The 26170-nt window shown below is 38.6% G+C and overlaps 1 protein-coding gene across 1 annotated transcript in view; it reads left to right on the top strand.

Annotated features, from left to right (window-relative positions):
- TMC1 (transmembrane channel like 1) overlaps window positions 1-26170 on the top strand; it is a 154204-nt gene that overhangs the window by 76847 nt on the left and 51187 nt on the right. The window contains exons 9-11 of the mRNA XM_030814125.1: window positions 8746-8888; window positions 24688-24832; window positions 25471-25665. Coding sequence (XP_030669985.1) covers window positions 8746-8888; window positions 24688-24832; window positions 25471-25665 — 483 coding nt within the window. The remainder of the gene's footprint in view (window positions 1-8745; window positions 8889-24687; window positions 24833-25470; window positions 25666-26170) is intronic.

The following is a 26170-nucleotide window of genomic DNA, read 5'->3' as shown; positions in this document are numbered from 1 at the left end:
ACTTTGGTGTTTTGAGTCATTAAATCCCAGCATAAGATTATTATTGTCATGTTACTGTCTTGGATGATTTACTCTATTTTATTAAAACAGGTAGCAGAGAGCAGAAGAACAAAAAAAGTTGGTGTACATGACAATTTAAAGGAGCTTATTCTGAGGATTGTTAATGATTAACAGAAGCAATTTTTTTTTGTTCATTCAATCACTCCACAAATATAAATTGAATGTCAGATGTTGGGAATACAAAGACAACTAACATATATTCCCTGCCCACAGGGACATTATGGTCTAATTGGATATGCAAACAAACAATTGCCATGCAAAATGACAATCTGAGGCTGATGGACATATGTCTTAGGCACTTGGGGACATAATGGAATAAGGGTTCAGTGTCGAGGTTTACTGGAGTTCAGATACTGGACTCTTGAGAGAGCCCAGTAAAGAGAACCTCTATTTCCCATGTGAGTTCTGAATAATTTGTTTAAAAAGAAGAGGCAGATGGGTAAAAAATTTTTCTGCATTCATTATTAATAGAAATCGAATTGGAGGAACAATCTGGAATTCTTAGCCAAATGGTCTTGCTGATTTGGAACCCCAAATTAGCCAGTTTACCTCTAAGGCAACTTATTTCCTGGAGGAAGAAAGATGTGTTTGGGCTGGGCCAGCCCAGTTAATTCATTCCCTATTTACCAAGAGAAATCACTACGCCTCTCCTGGGTGGAGTGAGTATAGGGACAGAGAAAGGCTGAGGCGTATTGCATCGAGTGAAGCTCTGTGCCTCTGAAGGAAATGCTGAGAGAAAGGAAATGGTATTCATTACCCCTATCACAAAAGAGGTCAACAAAGGCTTTACAGGTATCTTGAACCAGCTTTAAAGAAAGAGCAGGAATAGAGCAGGCTCTAGAATGGGGCAGGCAATTGGGAAGCGAATTCCAAGCAGAGAGATCAGCATGCACAAAGTCATGGAGGCATGAGATGGTGCTATGCTCTCAACACACCCAAGAGTGATTCAGCAAAGTTCATATTTAGGGAGAAAGGAGAGTGGCAAGAGGTGAGCCTGTTATACTAAAAAAAAAAAAAAAAAAAATTCAAAAAAGGGCCTGATCAGGAAGAACAATTTCATTATGCTCAAGTCAGACTTTATCGTACAGGCAGTGGAGCGCACCTGAGATAGGAGCAAGGAGCAGGTTTGGGGAATTTTCTTGAATGTGCTATGTTCATGCTTCCTATGAGACATGCAAGTGGAGTGAGATGTGTAATGGCATGGAACATAGGGTCTAGAATTCCCACTGTTAGTGTCAGGCGTGGGCCATGGCACAAAAGGCAAATGGAACTACTTTCTATAGAAGCCAGAAGAGTTAAAAATGCAGTGTAGCATAATGACAAATACTAGGCATGAGATTCCAACAAACCTGGGTTTGAATCCTGCCACATACGACCTATGAGATATTAGACAATCATCCTGAACCTTGTAGTTGCCATGTATAAAATAGCAGTATTAATACCTAGCTACCAGGCTTGTATAAAAAACACATGAGATTATGTGTGTAAAGTATTAGCACATCTCGGCTGGGCGTGGTGGCTCACGCCTGTAATCCCAGCACTTTGGGAGGTCGAGGTGGGTGGATCATGAGGTCAGGAGATGGAGACCATCCTGGCTAACATGGTGAAACCCCATCTCTACTAAAAGTACAAAAAATTAGCTGGGCGTGGTGGCAGGTGCCTGTAGTCCCAGTTACTCGGGAGGCTGAGTCAGGAGAATGGCGTGAACCCAGGAGGCGGAGCTTGCAGTGAGCCGAGATTGCGCCACTGCACTCCAGCCTGGGTGACCGAGTGAGACTCTGTCTCAAAAAAAAAAGTATTAGCATGGCTCTGGTACATAGTAGATGCTTCTTTAAATGCCTCTTCGGGATATTTAGCTCATGAAAATTCCCATTTGTTGGAGGGACGAGGAAACAGAAGGAAGGAACTTGTAGCCACAGCAAGAAAGTGGAAGTGGAGCAGCAGCCATGTCCCCTGTCTAGGCAGGAGGCAGGGGGACGAGAGTACCAATACAAGGATGGAAGGATGGATACCCCAAGGAACTGCCTCATTCACAGCTGCTTGAGGGGAAGAGATCACTGTCTATAGTCCTTAACACAACTTTATTCCCTCTGCTGAAAATTAGATCTGCCTAGGCTCAGCTCAGCTTCCTCTTTGTAATCTACACTGTCTCTGTTAAGAACCATAGAGCACCTGTTTCATGTCTATGAATCTGGGTTGGAGCAAAAGGAAAATAAAAAAAGGTTTGTTCTGGGCATAATTAGCCTGTTCACTCCTTGTTTCTTTCCTGTGTTGTGTCCTACTCTGTGAAATGCTGAGTGCCAGTCCTTGTCTTTCATCCACACTTGAAACCCTTGAAACCTTCGTTCATGCTAAGGTGTAAATAACCAGCAACAATTCAGAGAAAAGTAGAAATACACCCAGACTTGAATCTTGCAGTGTCATCTCCCTTCACATACCCTCAGCAGATATGCTTCAAAAATTTTATCTTCCTTTCCTACCATTTTACTTTACACATTCTTTCAAAATAATGGTCTGGCAGCTATTACAAATTAAAAAGAGTTACTAAGAATGAAGAAATTCATTGATCATCCTGGGGATAGAGTGTTATCTTTTCATGGTGAACATTTCTTTGTAATCATGAGAAACACCAAAGGGATGCAGTTCTAATATAATTTCAGGCAACAAATAATTATGAAGGAGATGTTTTGCATGTAGAGCCTTTTGGGGACCTCTGTAATCCTGTCTCCTAATCCATCTATGTATATTGGGCAAATAGTAAGTTCTCAATAAGTGTTAGTTAGAAAAGTAAATGCATGAACTGAGTCCTGGTAACCCTAATAAAAACAGTCTTTCTTGTGGAAATGTGTCGGTGATTATGGACTGGACCAGCTGCAGCATTCAAACAGAATTAGAGTCTTAATAAACAACACACGAGCATGGCACCCCAGAGTTGGACAGAAATTTTCTGTGCTCCCTGGGAACTTGGCTCTGACTGTGGTTTCTCCGTTAAAGATTTTGGGGTGGGAGAGTGCTCCCACGGGGAAAGCAGCACGTGCTGATACCGAAATTGAATAGAACCTTGGCTGGGCTGGGAGTCATTGCTATTTTAGTCACTTCCAGATGTCTGCTGCTGCAGTTTTAAGGGACAGGGAAAGATGAGTGGAATGTGGCATGCCACTGGGTAAAAGATGAAGAGCGTTCTCCTTCTAAGCCTTTCAAATTGTATTTAAAGCCATCCCTCAATATGCTACAAAGATGGATTTGATAAAGCCTTTAAAAACTGTGTTCTTCCACTTTTACACTGTTGGTGGGACTGTAAACTAGTTCAACCATTGTGGAAGTCAGTGTGGCGATTCCTCAGGGATCTAGAACTAGAAATACCATTTGACCCAGCCATCCCATTACTGGGTATATACCCAAAGGACTATAAATCATGCTGCTATAAAGACACATGCACACGTATGTTTATTGCGGCACTATTCACAATAGCAAAGAGTTGGAACCAACCCGAATGTCCAACAACGATAGACTGGATTAAGAAAATGTGGCACATATACACCATGGAATACTTGCAGCCATAAAAAATGATGAGTTCATGTCCTTTGTAGGGACATGGATGAAACTGGAAACCATCATTCTCAGTAAACTATCGCAAGGACAAAAAACCAAACACCGCATGTTCTCACTCATAGGTGGGAATTGAACAATGAGAACTCATGGACACAGGAAGGGGAACATCACACTCCCGGGACTGTTGTGGGGTGGGGGGAGGGGGGAGGGACAGCATTAGGAGATATACCTAATGCTAAATGACCAGTTAATGGGTGCAGGAAATCAACATGGCACATGGATACATATGTAACAAACCTGCACATTGTGCACATGTACCCTAAAACCTAAAGTATAATAAAACAAACAAACAAACAAACAAACAAAAAAACTGTGTTCTTCTATTCACAATAGCAAAGACTTGGAACCAACCCAAATGCCCATCAATGATAGACTGGATAAAAAAAATGTGGCACATATACACCATGGCATACTATGTAGCCATAAAAAAGGATGAGTTCATGTCCTTTGTAGGGACATGGATGAAGCTGGAAACCACCATTCTCAGCAAATTAACACAGGAACAGAAAACCAAACACCACATGTTCTCACTCATAAGTGGGAGTTGAACAATGAGAACACATGGACACAGGGAGGAAAACATCACACACTGGGGCCTGTTGGGGGGTTGGGAGCTAGGGGAGGGATAGCATTAGAAGAAATACCTAATGTAGGTGACGGGTTGATGGGTGCAGCAAACCACCATGGCATGTGTATACCTATGTAAAAAACATGCACGTTATGCACATGTACCCTAGAACTTAAAGTATAATAAAAAATTAATAATTAAAAATAAATAAAAACTGTGCTTTTTAATATTCATTTATAGATTTGACTTCGTATATATCAAATAGGCAAACTGCAGAAACCTTTGTGAACTAATCATGATTCTGCCTCCCCCAACTAGAAAAACAAAACAAAACAAAACCAGAACCATTCTTGGGCTTTGGTTATGATTTAATATTTATGAACTGCCAGCCATTGAACATATGCTGAATGGTACATATGCCAGATGAGCTGGCTGCCCTCAGTAGCTATTGTGCTAACCTAACAAGCTCACCAGATGCTTGTTCTAGATCTGCTTTCTCCTTTTATGATATTTTCGGTGTGTCTTTTAATCTCAATATTGTCATTATGAATTACATAAAAGATATCAGGTAGGGGTGACCCCCTCTGAAGTATTCTCAAAAGGGATGCCTGGGGTTCTTTCCAAGAGGCCCTGGCACCACCAGGGACCAGTCTAGGGGTATAGATCAAAGTCCGTGATGGGTTCATAGAGTTTCTGTTTCCTTTCTTTCACTGAGAAGGTATGGCACTAGCATGATACAACTCTTTTTTTTTTTTTTTTTTTTTTTGAGACGGAGTCTCGCTCTGTCGCCCAGGCTGGACTGCAGTGGCACGATCTGGGCTCACTGCAAGCTCCGCCTCCCGGGTTTGTGCCATTCTCCTGCCTCAGCCTCCCGAGTGGCTGGGACTACAGGCGCCCGCCACCACGCCCGGCTAACTTTTTGTATTTTTAGTAGAGACGGGGTTTCACCGTGTTAGCCAGAATGGTTTCGATCTCCTGACCTCGTGATCCGCCCGCCTCGGCCTCCCAAAGTGCTGGGATTACAAGCGTGAGCCACCGCGCCCGGCCGATACAACTCTTGCTAGATAAAGAAAGCACAGGAGAAGCAGTATAGTACAGTGGTTAAGCATATAGGATTTGGATTAGACTCAGTTCAAGTTCAGACACTGTCACTCATTAGTCATGTGAACTTGGACAAATTACTTAACCTCTCTAAGGCTCAGTTTCTTCATCTGTAAAATAGGTATAGTGATAGTAGCTATCGAATTTTTGTGTGTGCAGGAGAGGGGAAAATTATGGTAAATAATAATTCCTCCCTTGTCCAACAAGAATGTGAGCTAACCAGAAATATAACAAAGGGTAAGACCAGCGGAAGTCAACATGTCACCTGTATTATTGTTAAAGCTGACGTAAAAGAATGTAGTGTCTTTATGGACAAGTGAACTTCACAGCCTGACCTCTCTGCCAGGACAGGCCTCTCCTTGCAGGGGCAGAGCACACATGTGCCCTCTCGAGAGGAGGAAGAGATGTCCACATTTCTCCATCCATGCTCTACTGTCAAATCAGTCGCTTTTTCCTGAGGCTAGAGTGAGGCAGTGGAAGGTGGCTGGGAGTGTTATGTTAATGGGTCTTCACTTGGAAGGAAACGTCAAGAGTCGGAGATAAGATTACCCTAGTAACAGCAACTTCATAGTGTTCTCCTAAGGATTCTGTGAGATAAGGTGTTTGGCAAACGCTAAATGTTCACGAAATGTATACAGTGATGTTACGTATCACAGCAACCATTATCACTGAGTGTCATATCCGTGGCAAGGAAATAGGGCAATGAAAAACAGAGACATTTGGAAATTGTTGTGTTATCCCATGAGGGTTAAATAAACAGTTCAGGATATAATCTTTAAACCAAACAAGAGACTAAGTGTCTATACTTAGCACGTTCTGTTATCGTCACTCTGGGACAGAGGAACCAGCATGAAGGTTTAAGACACGATAGAAGGAGATTGGATTTAACACAAGTGGGAAGAAGCAGAGATCTTAACGAGATAAATGTGAAACAAGAAGATGTAATGCACCTGGGAGCTGGGAAATCCTCCCAAGCGTATTCTCCTGGGATGAAGATTTCTGGGTCTTGGGGAGTTGGTCAATCCATGTCTTACTTAGGCATGAGATTAGCTCACACACTCCCTCTGCTTGAGGTTTCTACTAGTTGTGTATCCCCAAATGTTCTTTTGGGTTGCATCCTAGTCAGGGTTCTCCAGAGAAATATAACCAGTAGAAGGTATGTATACACACACACACATACATACATACACACATATATATATAATTTATTATATAAATCTAGTATTTATATAATTTATTTAGATTTATCAATATTACTTACATTTATTATATAAATATTTATATATGTATATAAAATTTCTTGGTTTTTTCTTTTTTTTTTTCAAAAAGGGTCTCACTTTGTCAGCCAGGCTGGTGGTATGATGTGGGGTGACTGCAACCTCCATCTCCTGGGTTCAAGCAATTCTCCTGCCTCAGCCTCATGAGTAGCTGGGACTACAGGTATTCACCACCACACCTAGCTAATTTTTGTGTTTTTAGTAGAGCCAGGGTTTCGCCATGTTGGCCAGGCTGGTCCTGAACTCCTGACCTCAAGTGATCTGCCTGCCTCAGCCTCCCAAAGTGCTGGAATTACAGGTGTGAGTCACTGTGTCTGGCTGATAAATAATAGATTTATAACAGATATAAGAAGAGATTCATTTTGAGGAATTGGCTCACACAATCATGGAGGCTGAGGAATCTTCTAACCTGCGATGTGCAAGCTGGAGACCCAGAGAAACAAGTGCTGTAATTCAGTCTGAATCTGAAGGCCTGAGAACCAGGGGAGCCAATGGTGTGAATCCCACTCTGAGGGCAGGAGGAGATGAGATGTCCCAGCTCAAGCAGTGAGTGAGGCAGGAGAAAAAGGAGCAAATCCCTCCTTCTTCCTTTTGCTCTTCCTCTTTTTGTCCTCAGTGGATTAAATGATGTCCAGCCATGCTGGGAAGGGCAATCTACTTTACTGAGTCCACCTATTTAACTGCTCATCTTATCCAGGGACACCCACCCAGGCACACCCAGAAACAGTGTTTAATATGGACACCCCATGGCCCACTCAAGTTGATACATACAATTAAACATCACAAGTTGGCTTTATTTTTTCTTAAACTGAAAAATGCAGATACAGGCCTGTGTGGCCCAGGGAAGCCCAGACCTTTGGTATTTACCTATGCTTCATTCCATGCAGTCCCGAGTTAAGCACACAAGTTCCTCTGAGATTATTTGGAGATTTTATTTTGTTCTAGTTCTTAAGGCATACAGTATTTAAGAAAATTTGCCCCAAAGTTTGAAAGCAATAGTTTTTTCAGATCTCTGTTGGCCTCTGATTTGAGTAAGGCATGATCTTTGTTTAAGGCAATTTTCTAAATTACTTCTCTTAATTCTTCCTCTAGGAATTAGCATCCATGACATTTCTTCTTTCTTTTCCACACCTCCACTCTCCCCCACTTCACTTCCCTTCTTCAGCTGTGACTGTCAAAGTCCCTGGGTTGGTATAAATGATGTTAAAGGCAACCAATTGGGTTTCCTAAGATTCAGGGTTGACTCACCTGATCTCAAGAGGAAGCCCCATATTGACAAGTGATTATCTTCTCATTTCACAAAACATAGTTATTGTCAGAGAGAAGTAAGAGGGAAGCTGGGGAGTGGATAGCTGTAGTGATACAGTAACAATGCTTCAATGCTGAGAGTGAAAAACACAGTGAATGTGAGGGAGAAAAAAGTGCATATTGTAAAGTAAGCAGCATCAGAATATGCCAATGTTCTGAGAATAAAGAGGGAGTTATTCAGGTGGCTTTGGGAGAGGGAGATTTCAACCCTGGCAGATAATTTTTAGGAATGAGAATCTAATGCACAAGTAAACATGCTTGTTAAATGGGAATGCTGTGATAGTCTTGATGAATGGGAAGTGTGCAGATGAGTTCCAAAGTCATCTCACCTGCTCTTTGATTTTTGTGACGTGAGAGCTGAGACACAACCTCTGTGGTTTAAGAAGAACTGATCTAATTATGGTCAGGTGATTGGAAATGGAAATCTGCCACAGCACTTTGAGGAAGCATTTTTCAGATCCCCATCCCCCAGTATTAAGCAAGCTCTTAAAATCGTAAATCTAATGATATCGTGAAGTGTGTTTTGATGTTTAAATCAAAGGGCATTTCACGGTAATGGCTCCACAGCTGAACAAGCCTATATTTGCTTAAAAATTTTATCTATTTAGAAGTCACTGGTTTTCAAATAAACCTAAAAGCTGCCAATCAACATGGCAGCTGAAACATTTCACTTTATGGAGCAAAACAATAGGGCTCATGTCAGAGCTGTGACCCAAGTTTGAAAATCAATGTCATTTTGTTATTTCTCTTAAGAGTTGATCTTTTCCTTTGAGTTGCTCTTCATGACAACTGCTAAGTGGCTTTATTGTTGGATTTCAGGGTTTGGCACAATATTCCATTCTCTTTTATGGCTACTATGACAATAAACGAACAATTGGATGGATGAATTTCAGGTTGCCGCTCTCCTATTTTCTAGTGGGGATTATGTGCATCGGATACAGCTTTCTGGTTGTCCTCAAAGCGTAAGTTTCATTTGTCTTTTGGGAAGCAAATAATGATTTCTGGAATCAAATGGAGGGATTAATTTGGGGATTGGATATAATTTTGTTGCTATTTTATGTCTAAAGGAAACAGAGTCTGTAAGAGATGAAATGCAGTTTTAATACCAACACTAATGTTAGACTATTACATCTTCAAAAGAACTGAACATAAACACAGGCCTTTGAGTCATCTCATGGGGTCAGACCAATGCTTGCATGCCTATCTTGTGTTTAAACATATTTTTTAAATGTGTATTTTTGTACTTGAAGGTGTGAATTAATGTTGCCAGCAAGACAGGGAAACAGCTGCTGGTCCCTCCTTTGCGTGCAGAGAGGTTTGTAACTTGCAGAATCAGCTCAATGGGCAGAATCTATTGTTCTCTGCTCATTTTTTAAAAAAACCAGAATAATCACTCATCCAAAAAATTTTAGCTGTGTAAGACAGCAAAAATGAATGGTCCCCAGTGAAACCATCACAATCAACTGTATAATCATGGTTTGTCTTGGGAAACGATTTATTGGAGTATGGGGAGGAATTTCACTGGAGAACTGATAATACTGCGGTTCACTTTTCTCCCTGCCTAAAATATATTTATAATACTCCACTTAAAGGCTGCAGAAGCCTAGCAGAGTTATTTGGGTTTATATATTAAAAATATGACCCTTTAGCCAATTTTTTTTTGAACTAGTTTATGAGAAGAGTTGAAACATCTCAAGTAAGGTCGCCATTCTTTTATTTGACTATGTGCAAGATGAATGAGCTTTTCCCCTCATTGTAGGAGGCCCCTCCGCCTGAGGGTCTAAGAGGGAAAAAGTGCAGTCACCCTAAGCAGGAGCTCTCTGAAGCAGTCTGTGACACACTTTGTGTCCTAAACCTGCCTCACTTACTGGTTCCTCCAGAGAAAACTGCCATATTTCGTTTTTAAGCTCTTTTAGGACTTAAAACCTTATAGGAAATCCTATATCTAAGATATTTATCAACCTGCTAAAGTGTAATCAGAGACCTCAAATATAAGAGACTGTCCATCAGATAAGCTACTATCACATTCCAAAAATCAAAGATATTTTCTAGTCTTTTGACTGTATCACTCTGGTTGGGCTGAAGTCAGAGGTATCATTTACATTACTGAGGCCTCATGAGTATCATTTCTGTGTTGCTCCTTTAGTTTCTATTGTCAGTGGAGAAGAATATTTTCTCATGTCCGATGACTCAGCTTTTTTTCTGGTAACTGTTCAGGCTGTGTACCCCATAGTCATTCTGCCTAGGTTCAAATCCCAGCTCTAGCATGTATGTATTTATACAATCATTAACAGATGGCACAACTGCTCTGTTCTCCTGTTTCCCCTTGGTAATAGAGGTGTAATGGATGTGAGGACTAAATGAATTAATACAAACAAAGCACTTAGAATATGCCTGGATGAGAAAATTATTCAACAAATATTAACAATTTTGTTAGTATTATAATTCATAGGCTTATTGAAGAAAAAAAGCCAGCATGGTAGGAGTTGAGGCCACATTATAGATCCCCAAAACAGGACAGTCATGTATGGTTATGCAGTTGTACATCAGTAGATTTGTATATTTAATAAATGATTTTCTGGCAGATGAATTTAAAGTATCTAGAGCAGCAGTGTGCCAGGCAAGTCACATATATAAGTTTAAAACTTCTAGTAGTCATTAAATAGACAGATACATTTAATTTTAATAATAAATGTATTTGCTTTAACTCAATATATCAAAAGTATTATCATTTTAACAAACAATCAATATAAAATAATTATTGAGATATTCTCTGCCTTTCGGAAGGTATCATGTCTTTGAAATCCGGTGTGTATTTTATACCAGTCACATTTCAAATGTTCAGTAGCCAGATGTTGCTGGTGGAACACTCTGTTGGGTAGAGTGGCTCTAGAGGAAGTAGTGGCTTTTTCAAAGTTGCTCGAAGATGCCATTTGAGATAGCTGCAGGGCATCAAATCCACATTTTCCCCCTCAAAGTCATTCATGTTATGCCATCCAAACCAGTGTGGCCTTGAACCTTCCCTCTGGCATGGACCTTTGGCTGCTCCTTACCTGGTTAGCAAGTAGTTCAAATTCATTGCCCAACAGCAAGACAACTCAAAAAGAATACACCGCTGTCACCCCACCATCAGCCCATGGGACAGTACTCAGTAGAAAAAGAATTGATGAGATATAAATCTTTGTACAGAATCATTAATCATCTCTTCCTACTCCTATCCCAGTTAAATATTCTCTTGGAATAAGTTTGAGTGGATTTATGACATACATTACTCAAATGGAATAGAAGGGAACCTAAGTTCTAAAATCGACTAGGCTACATCAAGATTTTTTCACTGTACTCATTCTGTTAGCTTCTGCATACTCATACACAAAATGGGACCAAATATCTATTTGTAGTTACTTAATAGAAAAATCAGAAAATAAAAAGATAGAAATCCAAGAAAATAGTTTGAAGTTTTAAGATAAGATGACTAACTTCGTTGGCCCAGGACTCTCCTCGTTTTAGAACTCAAAGTCTTGCATTTGGGAACCTTTCAGTCCCCAACAAACAAGGATGGTTGATAATCTTAGTTTTAAGTCTTTCCCTTTTCTTCTTCCTCCCTTCATTCGTTTCTTTTATCCTTCTTTTTTTTTCCTTTTCTTTACAGGTCAATGTACATTTTCAACCACATCATATGCTTAGAATTCTTCATAATAAATATAGTTACATAAGTATTAAAAGCAAATTAAAACAGTATAACATAAAGTTACACAACATAGAAACCATCAGCTGATTTAAATATTGTCCTCTTTAGTGTAAAGTTTTATATCACAAAGTAAAGGTGGCTTGACATCAGAACCCAACTGTTCCCATTAAAAACAATTCTCTAAGCTAAAAATTTGGGGTTTTACTGGTCTATTTTACAGCAGCTAAACTACTGGAAACAGTTGAATCATTTTGAGAATGCATGTCTTAATAAGAAACTCATAGCTATTTTATCCTTATAGGCTTTTTCAAGACTTTTTCCTGTTTGTAGGATGTTTTAGTCCATTTTGTGTTGCTATAAAGGAATACCTGAGGCTTGGTAATTTATAAGGAAAAGAGATTTATTTGACTCACAGTCTACAGACTGTACAAGAAGCATGGAGTCAGCTTCTGCATCAAGTGAGTGATTCAGGCTGTTTCCACTCATGGTGGAAAGCAACGGGGAACCAGCATGTGCAGAGATCACGATGGTGAGATAGGAAGCAAGAGAGAGATGGGGAGGTGCTGGCCTCTTTTAAACAGCCAGCTCTCATGGGAACTAGTAGAATAAGAACTCACTTACTATCCCCTGCAAAGGAAGGCATTAATCTATTAATAAAGAATCTTCCCCTATGACCCAAACACCTTTCATTAGGCTCTACCTCCAACATTGAGATCAAATCTCTACTTGACATTTGGGGAGACAAACAGCAAAACCCTAGCACAGGGCTCCGTGGGATTAGATATAATTTTTCTGTTTATGATCCTGGCTATAATAATACTCATAGAATGGACTAACAAATATTCTTGGATACTTAAATCATGTGCTGTACATAACCCTTAAATGGTGTGAAAATTTTTGTCTACATAGACTATAATATATATTATATATATATGAGATATATGTTATAAACTACATATATCACAAACCAGCCTGAACACATGCAGATAAATATTTTTAAATTTGGCAAAATGACAGTATGTTCATCCATATTTCTGGAGCTGCAACAATAATTGTAACTTATACTTGAAATAATAATAATTAACATCTGTTGAGCATCTCTCATGAATCAGTTTAAATTACATTACTTCTAATCCCTAAACATTGCAACGTAGCTATTAGTTTTATAATTTTACAGATAATGAAATAAAACTCAGAGATCCTAAATGAACTGCACAAGGTCATTTGACTATAAGACCTCTTTGAATTTAGATTTTTCTAGTTCAAAAGATATCTTCTACCCCTTACACCTTGCCACCTCTCTGTACTGTGCTTCTCCTTACATAGGCCAGGGTGTTCCTCCCACCAATCTTATACACTGTGTTGAGTACACATTAGTCATTCTTATTGGATGGATGGAGAAATTAAGGCTCAGCAGAGTTGGAGGATTTGACTAAGTTCAAATGCCCAGTAATTTGCAGAACTGAGCTTTGAACACCTTGCTTTAATTTCAGCACTTAGCTTTTCTAATTTCTGATGTGGATTCATCTATATTAATGATAATAATAATCAATATAGATTGATGTCTCTGTCTCATCCTGGGTAGCCTTTTTATTTTTAAAAATTCCATATTAAAAAGTTTCTTGTCTGTTGTTAAATTCCCTTAGAGTTTTATGGCCTTGATATGACTCGTGACGAAACGTTCTGTTAAAAAAAAATTAAACCTATCAAAACCAAGTCCTTGTTCTATAAGACTCTTGCATATTCCAAGATAAATCATGGCCAGCTTCACACACACCATTTCTAAATCAATGAGACTTTGTTTTCTTCCTTCTACTTAGATGTCAGTGCCTTTGTCCATTTTCTTTTCACTTCTTTGGTACATGTTTACCCAGACAGTTATGACCTACCTAATACTCTGCCTAAATATCTTCAATATCTCTTGACATCCTTAATTTCTTAACATTGAAATTGTTTCTTTTTCCTCCCCAAATTCCCACCCCCAATTAATTTTATTCTTTGTGGAAGGAATTTCTCCTTATCTATTTAGTAGAAAGCAGTCAGAGTGCCTCATAGACCCCAGTCTAATATTTTACTTCTCAGAGATATTTTCATTGGAGATCATAATGTTTGATGCATGTAATGATGAATTTCAGACCCTAGAGAAGGTTATGGAAGGGTAAGTGGACCTGACCTATAGGGTGTGATATTCTGGCAAATCCCACAAAACATATGATTATCTCATCTTCCTCAAAGTACAGTTGACCTTGTTTCAAAAATGCTTGGAGCGGAAAAGCAATACATAAAGTCACCACCTTCCATTTTATATTACTGCTCTATGAACTGCATCTAGATTATAAAACTTAACATAAAAAACTGTCTTCTTGCAAGCATGGACTAATAAGGATAGTAGCAGTTCACAATGAATGGCAGCTATTTACAAAGTGAGGTGATATTGTCAAAACTTATCATAATGGCAAAGACAGAACTAAATAGTGATAGCATAACAAGTATATATGGTATGCATTTATTATATGTATTGTGCCATGCAGAAAAGCAATTTATGCTGCATGTATTTACTTGGTGAGGCTCTTTCCAGTGCTAAGTTTACTTCTAGAATGACAATTCATGTATTCATTCATTTAATTACTATTTGTGGAGCACCTAGAATGGGTAATCTAAGAGAACTATCCAGTACCTGGGTATTTCATGATGAGCAAAATAAAGTCCTTGCCCCTGTGGTGCTCAGTTGGGGAAATATTGTAAACAAAGAAATGACCAGTGGTTTTGGCCAATGTAGTATAATTTTATGTTGTTGTTATCCTGTGCAGTCAAATATTTGCTACAGCTTCTTCATCCTCAAGAATTTTAAATAATTGAGAAGAGCCAAGATGGCTAACAAGATGCAACCGGGAAGAGCTTCTCCCAGTGAGCAACCAGGGTATTAAGAAGATTGGCACACTCCAAGTAGATCTTCAGAAGGGAGGCATTGAGAGTTGATAGAGGGAGGATGTAGACTCTGTGCTGAAGTTGGAGGAAGCTTGGAATGCTATGCTCACGAATGAGTTCTAGGACTCATTCCTGGCTCTGAGTGTCTCCTGAGGAAGGGAGAGTTAAATAGGTGTGGAGTAGCCCACTCTCACCATGGACCTCCATAATTCTAGCTGCAGGAGTCTCGATGACCCCCATGGATATTTGAACTGATAGGGAGAGCTGCTTGAAGAGTTGACAGGGACAGGACTCCAGACTGTGTGGAGTTCAGAGGATTTGGCAGAGGAAAGACTGAAGTAGAGCACAGCCAAGGACAACCATCCCTGAAGACTCACCATGCCCCTGTAGGCTTTGGCCTTTGTTGACTGTCAGACCAATACAGAGTAGGGCTGTCTTGCCCATGGAATGAGGCCATTCTGATCTGAGTGCCTCTCTTGTCTGCCAGCCTTTCCTGAGGTTCATGCCAGGCTGTGCCCACTTGTAGCACAGGCTTGGATGTCCAACTGGGGCAATTCCTAAAGGCCATCACCATAGCTTCTTTGTTGGCAGACCCCAACCAACTGTTGGAGAGCTTCTGAAGACAAGCCTCCACCCGCACACAACCACCTGCAGCCTCCCCCCTCTGCTTTGCCAATACACAGATATGCATGGACCCTGCTGCTCTGCTGCCATGGACACATGAGCACAGACCCCACTGACACTGCCCCGACAAAGCACTTTTGCCGGCAACCCTCATGAAGCATTGTTGTTAACAGACTGGAAACACCTCAGCTCCTTCAGCACAGCAGGAGTTTAACCTTGAGAGGCCAGAGAACAAAGCTATGTGCCTGGTCCTATACTGTCGGGTTACAGCACACAGTCCAGGAATGCTGAGCTGAGCCCAGGTCCCCTGAAATCAGCCAGAAATGAAGCCAGTTGACTAGACCCAACTTATATCACAGTCAAACCCTCAAAGGCATCAAAGAATATAAAAGCAAAAAAGCCCCATCCAAAGAATTTCAACTTTAAAGATTAAAGAAACATCAGCTCACACAGATAAGAAAAAACCAGCAAAAGAACTAGGGCAACTCAAAAAGCCAGAGTGTGTTCTCACTTCCAAATGACCATGCTAGCTCCCCACCAATGGTTCTTAATCAGACTGAGATGGCTGAAATGACAGACATAGAATTCAGAGTCTGGATGGCAATGAAGATTGTTGAGATTTAGTAGGAAGTTAAAAGCCAATACGATGAACTTAAAAATCCAGTAAAACAATACAAGAGCTGAAAGACAAAATAGTCATTTTAAGAACCAAGCTGATCTGATAGAGCTGAAAACCCCATTACAATAATTTCATAATACAATTGGAAGTATCAGGAGCAGAACAGCCTAAGCTGAGGAAAGAATCTCAGAGCTCAAAAGTGGTTCTTCAAATTGACTCAGTCAGACAAAAATAAAAAAGAAAGAATAAAAAAGAATGAACCAAGCCTCCAAGAAATATAGAATTATGTAAAAAAGACAAAACCTATGACTCACTGACATCTCTGAAAGAGAGGGGGAGAGAGAAAGCAAGTTAGACAACATATTTGAGGGTACTGCCTATGAAAATTTCCCCATCCTCATTAGAGAGGTCAACATTCAAATTCAGAAAATTCAGAGAACCCCTGCAAGATCCTATAAAAGACGACCATCTCCAAGACGCATAGCCCTCAGATTCTTTAAGGTCAATGCAAAAGAAAAAATATTAAAGGCAGCTGGAGAGAAGGGAAAGGCATCTATAAAAAGAACCCATCACACTAATGGCAGACCTTTCAGCAGAAGCAGTACAAGCAAGAAGAGATTGGGGCCTATATTCACCATCCTAAAAGAGAAGGAATTTCAACTAGGAATTTCATATCCAGCCTAACTAAGCTTCATAAGCAAAGGAGAAATAAAATCCTTTTCAGACACGCAAATGCTAAAGGAATTCATTACTATCACACTTGCCTTACAAGAGGTCCTTAAGGAAGTGCTAACATGGAAATAAAAAACTGTTACCAACTACCACAAAAACACACGTAAGTACATAGACCATTGACACTATAAAGCAACTACACAATCAAGTCCACATAACAACCAACTAACAACACCATGACAGGATCAAATCTTCACATATGAATATTAACCTTAAATGTAAATGGGCTAAATGCCACATTCAAAAGGCACAGAGTGGCAAGTTGGATCAAGAAGCAAGAACCAACTATATGTTGTCTTCAAGGGACCCATCTCACATGCAGTGACACCCACAGGCTCAAAATAAAGAGATTGATAAAAATCCATCAAGCCATAAAGAAATTGATAAAAATCTATCAAGCAAACAGAAAACAAAAAGAGAAGAGCTTGTTATTTTTATTTCAAACCAAACAGAATTTAACCTAACAATAATCAAAAAGGGACAAAGAAAAGGATTACATAAAGATAAAAGATTCAATTCAGAAAGAAGACTTAACTATTCTAAATGTATATGTACCCAACACTGGAACACCCAGGTTCATAAAATAAGTTCTTGACCCACAAAATACTTGGATAACTACACAATAATAGCAAGAGACTTCTGCACCTTACTGACAGTATTAGACAGATTATCGAGGCAGAAAACTAACAAAGGTATTTGGGACCTGAACTCAACACATGACCAAATGGACCTAACAGACATCTACAGAACACTCCACCCAACAACAACAGAATATACATTCTTCTCATCTGCAAATGGCACAAACTATAAAATCAACCACACGCTCCCTCATAAAGCAATTCTCAACAAATTAAGAAAAACTGAAATCACACCAACGACATTCTCGGATCACAGTGCAATAAAAATAGAAATCAATACCAAGAGGATCTCTAAAAATCACATGATTACATGGAAATTAAATAGCCTTCTCCTGAATGACTTTTGGGCAAACAATGAAATTAAGGCAAAAATTAAGAAATTGTTTGAAACTAGTGAGAACAAAGACATGACACACCAGAATCTTTGGGACCCAGTTAAAGCAGTTTAAAAGGGAAGTTATAGCACTAAACACCCACATCAAAAAGTTAGAAAGATCTCAAATTAACAACTTAACATCACATGTAGAGAAACTAGAGAAACAAGAGCACACCAACCCCAAAGCTAGCAGAAGATAAGAAATAACCAAAATCAGACCTAACTGAATGAAACTGAGACACAAAAAGCCATACAAAAGATACATAAATCCAAGAGTTGTCTATTTGAAAGTATAAATAAGACTGATAGACCACTAGCTAGATTAATAAAGAAAAAAGAAGATTCAAATAAACACAATCAGAAATGACAAAAAGGACATTACCAACAACTCAAAAGAAACACAAAAAACCGTCAGAGATTATTACAAACTCTTCTATGCACACAAACTAGAACACTTAGAAGAAATGGATAAATTCCTGAAAACATATAACCTCCCAAGATTGAACCAGGAAGAAATTGAAACCCTGAACAGACCAATAACAAGTTCTAGAATTAAATCAGTAATAAAAAGCCTATCAACCAGAAAAAGTCCTGGGCCAGACAAATTCACAGCCAAATTCTACCAGATGTATAAAGAAGAGTTGGTGCCAATCCTACTGAAACTATTTCAAAAACTTAAGGAGGAGGGATGCCTCATTAACTCATTCCATGAGACCAGCATCATTCTGATACCAAATCCTGGCAGAGACACAATGAGAAAATAAAACTTCAGGCCAATATTCTTGATAAACATAGATGCAAAAATCCTCAACAAAATATTAGCAAACCAAATCCACCAGCACTCCCAAAAGTAATTTACCATGATCAAGTAGGCTTTATTCCTGGGATGCAAGGTTGGTTCAACATACACTAATAAATAAATGTGATTTATCACGTAAACAGAATGAAAAACAGAAACTACACGATCATCTTAATAGATGCAGAAAAGGCTTTGGATAAAATTCAACATCCTTTCATGTTAAAAACTCTGAAAAAACTAGGCATTGAAGGAACATACCTCAAAATAATGAGCCATCTATGTCAAACTCACAGCCAACATCATACTGAACAGGCCAAAGCTGGAAGCATTACCCTTGAGAACTGGAACAAGACAAGGATACCCACCCTCACTATACTTATTCAACTTAGTACGGGAAGTCCTAGCCAGAGCAATTAGGCAAGAGAAAGAAATAAAAGGCATGCAAATAGGAATAGAGGAAGTCAAACTATCTCTCTTTGTGGACAATATAATTTTATACCTAGAAAACCACATAGTCTCTGCCCAAAGGCTCCTAGATCTGATAAACAACTTCTGCAAAGTTTCAGAATAAAAAACCAATGTACATTTCTATACACCAATATTGTTCAAGCCAAACCAGGAATGCAATTTCATTCACAATAGCCACAAAAAGAATACAATATCTAGGAATATAGCTAACCAGGGAGGTGAAAAATCTCTACAATGAGAATTACAGAACATAGCTTAAAGAAATCAGAAATGACACAAACAAATGGAAAAATTCCATGCTCATAGATGGGAAGAATTAATATTGTTAAAATGGCCATACTGCCCAAAACACTTTACAGATTCAATGCTATTTCTATCAAAATACAAATAAAAGTTTTTAGAGTTAGAAGAAACTATTTAACATTCATATGGAATCCAAACACCCTGAATATCCAGAGCTATCACAAGCTAAAAAGTAAAAAAAATTTAAAAAGCTGGAGGCATCAGAATCACACTACCTGACTTCAGACTATGCTACAAGGCTACAGTAACTAAAACCTCATGATACTGATAGAAAAACAGGCACGTAGACTGTATTAGTCAGGGCTTTCTAGAGGGACAGAACTAATAGGATATAATATATATATTTCATATATATATAAATATATATAAATACACATATATAAATACATATATATATAAATACGTATATATAAATACATATACAAATATATATATATATATATGAAAGGGAGCTTATTAGGGAGAAAGGCTCACACGATCACAAGGTGAAGTTTCGTGGCAGGCCGTCTGCAAGCTGAGAAAGGAAGAAGCCAAGAGTGGCTCAGTCTGAGTCCAAAAGCCTCAAAAACAGGGAAACCGACAATGTAGCCTTCAGTCTGTGGCTGAAGGCCTAAGAGCCCCTGGCAAACCACTGGTGTAAGTCCCAGAGTCCAAATGCTGAAGAACCTGGAGTCTGATATCCAAGGGCAGGAGGATGGAAGGAAGCATCTAGTACAGCAAAAATATGAAAGCCAGAAGACTCAGCAAGCCAGCTTACCCCACTTTCTTCCACCTCCTTGCTTTTAGCCACCGTGCAGCTGATGAGATGGTGCCCACCCACATTGAGGGTGGGTCTTCCCCTCCCAGTCCACTGACTCAACCATCAGTCTCCTCTGGCAACACCTTCACAGACACACCCAGAAATAATACTTTACCAGCTATCTAGGCATCCTTCAATCCAATCAAGTTGACACCTAATATTAACCACCACATAGACCAATGGAATAGGTTAGAGAATCTAGAAATAAAGCTGCACACATACAAGAACCTGATTTTTGACAAAGTTAACAAAAACAAGCAATGGGGAAAGGACTCCCTGGGTAATAAATAGCATTGGGATAACTGGATAGCCCTATCTAGAAGATCAAAGCTGGACTCTCCTTTCACCATATACAAAAATCAACTCAAGGTGGGTTAAAGACTTAAATGTAAAATCTAAAACTATAAATTTTTAGTTTTTAAAACTAATCTATAAAAACTCTTGAAGAAAACCTAGGAAATACTATTCTGGATATGGCAAATCCTTCATTAAGAAGACTCCAAAAGCAATTGCAATAAAAAACAAAATTGATAGGTGGGACCTAATTAAACTAAAGAACTTCTGCACAGCAAAAGAATTTATCAACAGACTAAACAGACAACCAACAGAATGAGAAAAATATTTGCAAACTATGCATCCAAGAAAAGTCTAATATCCAGAATCTATAAGGAACTTAAACTAACCAGCAAAAACAAAACAAACAAAACCCTAAAAAACCATTAAAATCGGTAAAAGACATGAACAGACACTTCTCAAAAGAAGACACACACGGCCATTAAGCATATAAAGAATTACTCAACATTACTAATCATTAGAGAAATGCAAAGTAAAGCCACAATGAAATACTATCTCACACCATCAAAATGACTATTGTTAAAAACAAACAAACAAACAAAAAACAGATGCTGGCAAGACTTCGGAGAAAAGGGAACACTTAGATGCTGTTGGTGGGAATGTAAATTAGTTCAGCCACTGTGGCAAGCAGTTTGAAAATTTCTCAAAGAACTTAAAGCAGAACTACCATTTAGCCAAGCAATCCAATTACTGGGTAAATACCAACGGAGTAGAAATCATTGTACTATAAAGACACATGTACTCATATGTTCACCACAGCACTATTCAAAACAGCAAAAACATGGCATCAACCTAGATGTCCGTCAACAGTGTACTGGATGAAGAAAATGTAGTATATATACACCATGCAATGCTATGCAGCCATAAAAAAGAATTAAACTATGTCTTTGCAGCAACATTGATGAAGCTGGAGGCCATTATCCTAAGTGAATTAATGCAGGAAAAGAAAACCAAATACCTCATATTCTCACTTGTAAATGGGAGCTAAACATTGAGTACACATGGACACAAAGAAGGGAACAATAGACACCAGGGCCTATGTGAGGATGGAGGGTGGGAGCAAGGTGAGGATTGAAAAACTATCTATTGGGTACTACGCTCATCATCTGAGTAATGAAATAATTGGTACACCAAACCCCCACAGCATGCAATTTACCCATGTAAGCAACCTGCACATGCATTCCCTGAACCTAAAATAAAAATTGGAAAGAAAAAAATAATAATTAAAAAAATTATCTGGGGGAAAAATAATTTAAATTAGTATCACCCTCTTCTCTTCAGGGGATATGTTCTAAGACCCCCAGTGGATGTCTAAAACTAAGGATAGCAAATTCTATTGCTGTCAGTTGGAACGTGTTTCTTTTCATGTCTTCTATCCACATATTTAATGACTTTTCCACTTTAACTAAATTTTAATCACACACTGTGACCATCACTTTTGCAGTTTGAGGTACAACAGCAAAACTATCATTAATTTCTTTTTCCTTCTTCACAATTTCATGGATAGAAGATTTGTTCTTACTGTAGATCTTAGCAACCTCAGTATGATTTTCTTTTCCTTCCTTATTAGGTCAAAAACTTTTGCCTTTTCACTTAAAGGAAGCACTTTAAGTCTTATCTGTGGCATATCTGAATTGCCAGCATCACTGCTTTTGCACTTTGAGAGTACTGCATGAAATAAGGGTTACTTGAACCCAAGCATTGCCTTACTGTAATAGTGAGTCTGATAACTGAGAGGACTACTAACAACATGGGTATACTATTGTATCCACAGGATGCATCCACACTGAACAAAGGGAGAATTCACATCCTGGGCAGGGTGAGGTGGGAAGGTGAGGAATTTCATCACAGTACTCGAAACATCGTAAAACTTAAAATATGAATTGTTTATTTCTGGAGTTTTCCATTTAGTATTTTTGGAACCATGAATTGATCACAAGTAACTAAAACCATGGAAAAGAGAGAACTATTCCACATGTTGTTTAGTATTGCTTTTACGGTAATCTTCTTTGTCTTGTGTTGTCTTATCCTGTGGGCTTCTAGAAAATTGTTTCCTACCTGCCTCTCAATCCCCTTCCTCTTCTCAACTTTCATTTTAGCAGAGGCTACATTATAGTGACCCTGTTGGTTTAGGATTTAAAGAGGCATTTATTTGATTTGTTAAAAACCTCCACATGCACCCATGAAATAACCAAATGACCTCAGGTATAAATGGAGCTGCAAACTTGTGGTCCAAGTCAAGAAATTCAGTATAAAAACCTTAGGCAGGCCGGGTGCGGTGGCTCACACCTGTGATCCTAAAACTCTGGGAGGCTGAGGTGGGTGGATCACGAGGCAGAATATCGAGATCATCCTGGCTAACATGGTGAAACCCCGTCTCGACTAAAATACAAAAAATTAGCCAGGCATGGTGGCGGGCGCCTGTAGTCCCAGCTACTCAGGAAGCTGAGGCAGGAGAATGGCGTGAACCCGGAAGGCGGAGCTTGCATTGAGCTGAGATCGCGCCACTGCACTCCAGCCTGGGCGACAGAGCAAGACTCCGTCTCAAAAAAAAAAAAAAAAAAAAAACACCTTAGGCAACAACATATATGCTAGAATTGCCTTTGCTAACTCCCCTGGCAAAGCAAGTGATGTATTGAGATTGCTTCTCAGATAAGGTGGTTGAAAATGATAGCAGTCTTAAAAAATGAGCAGTTTTCATAAACTTGTATATATTTTGCTCTATAGACAAAGAGTAGAGCTTATAGCTATCATGGCCATATCTCAATAAAAATGTGTTGCAAGCAGGTTTGCCTTGGGCATCTTTCCTTATTCCTTTCAGTCTTCCACTTCTTTTCACACCCTTTCACACCTTTCACACGTGTTAGATATTCCCAGTCTGCTCATTCAGTTTGGGATCCCTTCCCTAGGAGGCTGTCTTCCGCTCAAAACTTTGCCAGTGATAAAACTCCATTCAAGACTTATCTGCCAAGTGGCCATTTTTACTTGAAGCCCTGCCCTTGGTCAATGACAGTGCAAAAACTGGATAGTGGCATATTAATCAAATAAGTCATTTTCTTCCTAGGTTAAACCATAGGGAATCTCTGCTTTCAACCCTTTTTGACCTCAAAAAAAAAAAGCATTTTATATGGCTTTTCATACCTCATGGTGTCCTAGCTTGAGCACTGGAGCAAAGTCAGAAAATCTGAGCCCTTGACTTATCTCTGTGGTTCACTGCTGGGTAATGTCCAGAAAATTATTTCATGCCTTTGAGCTTCAGCTTCCTTATCTGTAAAAAGGAGAGTAACTACCTTGACTTCTTGCTGAGATTTTAAAGAGAACAAATGTGAAAGCACACACAATCACCATTTGCAAAGGGTAAAGTGGTAGATGGATGAAAGGAATAATGATCTGTTGTTATTTTTCCTTACAAGCTAGCCTATTTAAAATGTATGAGCCTCCATGATAAGTGTGGCTAATAGAGGGGGAATGTAGATGATCTAGAGATACCTGTCAACCTACAACGTCAGCTTTATGTCATTGTGCCCGTTTCTTCTTTGGGGTTTATATGACTATAATATTTTAAAAACCAAAACCTTATGGGACCATTTTATAATTTGTGTCATATGAAATTTTAATTTTGCTATTTATAGTGAAAGGGAAAAAAGGAAGTGGAGTATATAGGATATAGATCTCTAACCACTAAAATAAACCTGTGAGTAAATGCATTTTAAGCTCTCCATGCAAATACATATATATATATATATATACACACACACACATATATATATACACACATGTAATTACTGATTAAAATATATATAAAATCACATATATATACATATAAAACCACTTGGCATTAAGGTTGTATAAAAATGTTGATTTTTATTCAAGAATTGTAGAGTAGATGGAAATTTAATGTACTCAATGTAATCTCTATTTGGGATGAGATTCTAGGGGGAATTAAAATTTACATAGGAGTTTCTTTGCCTGGTTTAATCCATCCAGAGGCTTCAGATGGTCTGGGAACCAACTAAAGTTGTGTGGAGCAATGTAAAAGTCAGTACATATGTTTCTTTTCCCCTGGGGAGGGATTCAATAAATTTCATCATATTCTTAAAGAAATTCTTGTCCTACCAAAGGTTAAGAACTAATTATCTCAGTTTAACAAAACACATAAAAATATGTTTTTATATACATGTTGAATTATTCAAATCTTCAGTGCTTAGTAGTTTATTAATCTTGAAGGCCTAGAAAGTGAATAACTTCAACAATGGAACAAAAATAAAATTTAAAAAGAAACTATTTTCTGGTCATTAGAACAAACTTGTTATAAAATATATGTCTTTTCACTATTGCTTGTCCACTTCAACACTCATGATCATGTTTTGTTGCTCTCTATTTCCCCTATCTCACTTTTTCTGGCTGTTGGGTTAAACTTCCTGTTTTTGCAGAATGACCAAAAACATTGGTGATGATGGAGGTGGAGATGACAACACTTTCAATTTCAGCTGGAAGGTCTTTACCAGCTGGGACTACCTGATCGGCAATCCTGAGACAGCAGACAACAAATTTAATTCTATCACAATGAACTTTAAGGTAGAGGCACCAAGTTCAAAAGCCTGCTATTTGTAGTTCTAAGAGAAAATTGGAGGCATTCCATCTGGTCCTGCTAGTGCAGTATCTTGACAATTTACATGAAAGATTAACTCATGATTTCTGTCTACCAAGATCTTGCCATGGTTCTGATTATAACTGGAAAATCTTCCATGACCCACAACAGCACTATTATTCCTTAAAGACTTCCCTTCTCTAAATCTGGTAATAAAATAATGTTACTGGATTGAAATAGGACCATGAGTAATCAGAATGAGATACTTTTAAAACTAGAACAATATTCACTAATTAATACAGGAATAAGCACAATATTGAAGTGACCCTAAAACGTTATTTTGTAGTTGTTTTTTTTTAATTCACTGGAATGAAGATTTTTAGAGTGAAGACTATCCTAATATTAGAGCAATCACAGTTTGCAAGAATTCTTCCTTCTGTCTCTTACTTGCCATCATTTGTTGGCAATATTCACCTGGTTTGCGGAATCTCAGATTTAGTTTACATTGTCATTCCTCACATTCTGATGATTGTAAAAATAACTTTTGAGGTTTTGATACTTTTAAAATGTAGCTAAGATATTCTATTTTGTGTTTTTTGTTTGTTTGTTTTTTGCATGGATACAGGAAGCTATCACAGAAGAAAAAGCAGCCCAAGTAGAAGAAAACGTCCACTTGATCAGATTCCTGAGGTTTCTGGCTAACTTCTTCGTGTTTCTAACACTTGGAGGGAGTGGATACCTCATCTTTTGGGCTGTGAAGCGATCCCAGGAATTTGCACAGCAAGATCCTGACACCCTTGGGTGGTGGGAAAAAAATGAAGTTCGTCTCTGCATGCTTTTTATGTGCTTAGAACCTGACATTTGTTTCTTTTGTGGGTTATGTTTCTTTGACGGAACATTTAAAAAGGCCACGCTTTACCTATCCCCTATCCTGCCCTTACAGTTAACCAACACTGTTGCACATTTTCCATTCTATTCTAGTCTTATTTCTAAATCTGGACTGTCTGTTTTTCATTTTGTGACATGATGGAAAGTTAGAGTCAGAAAAGATATTAAAAAACACGTAGTCCAATCATTATGTTTTATAGATGGGAATGATGAATCTCAAGAGATTGCATTATATGTTTATGATCACAGAGTTAGGAGAAGAGTCAGGGTGAGAACCTAGGAATCTTGACTTCGAGTCCAAGGCTCTTGCTGCTTTCTCTGCAAATCCTTCATCTGTCATTAAAAGATCAAATTGTTGCCTGAACTTTTTGAAGCAGCCATGATAAAACCACTGATTCCTATGTTGATCTCACTGGAAACACTCAGATTGCTTCTCC

Source organism: Nomascus leucogenys, chromosome 1a (genome assembly GCF_006542625.1).
Source record: "Nomascus leucogenys isolate Asia chromosome 1a, Asia_NLE_v1, whole genome shotgun sequence".
In the NCBI taxonomy this organism is placed as follows: Eukaryota; Metazoa; Chordata; class Mammalia; order Primates; family Hylobatidae; genus Nomascus; species Nomascus leucogenys.
This window is presented reverse-complemented; position numbering and strand designations above follow the sequence as displayed.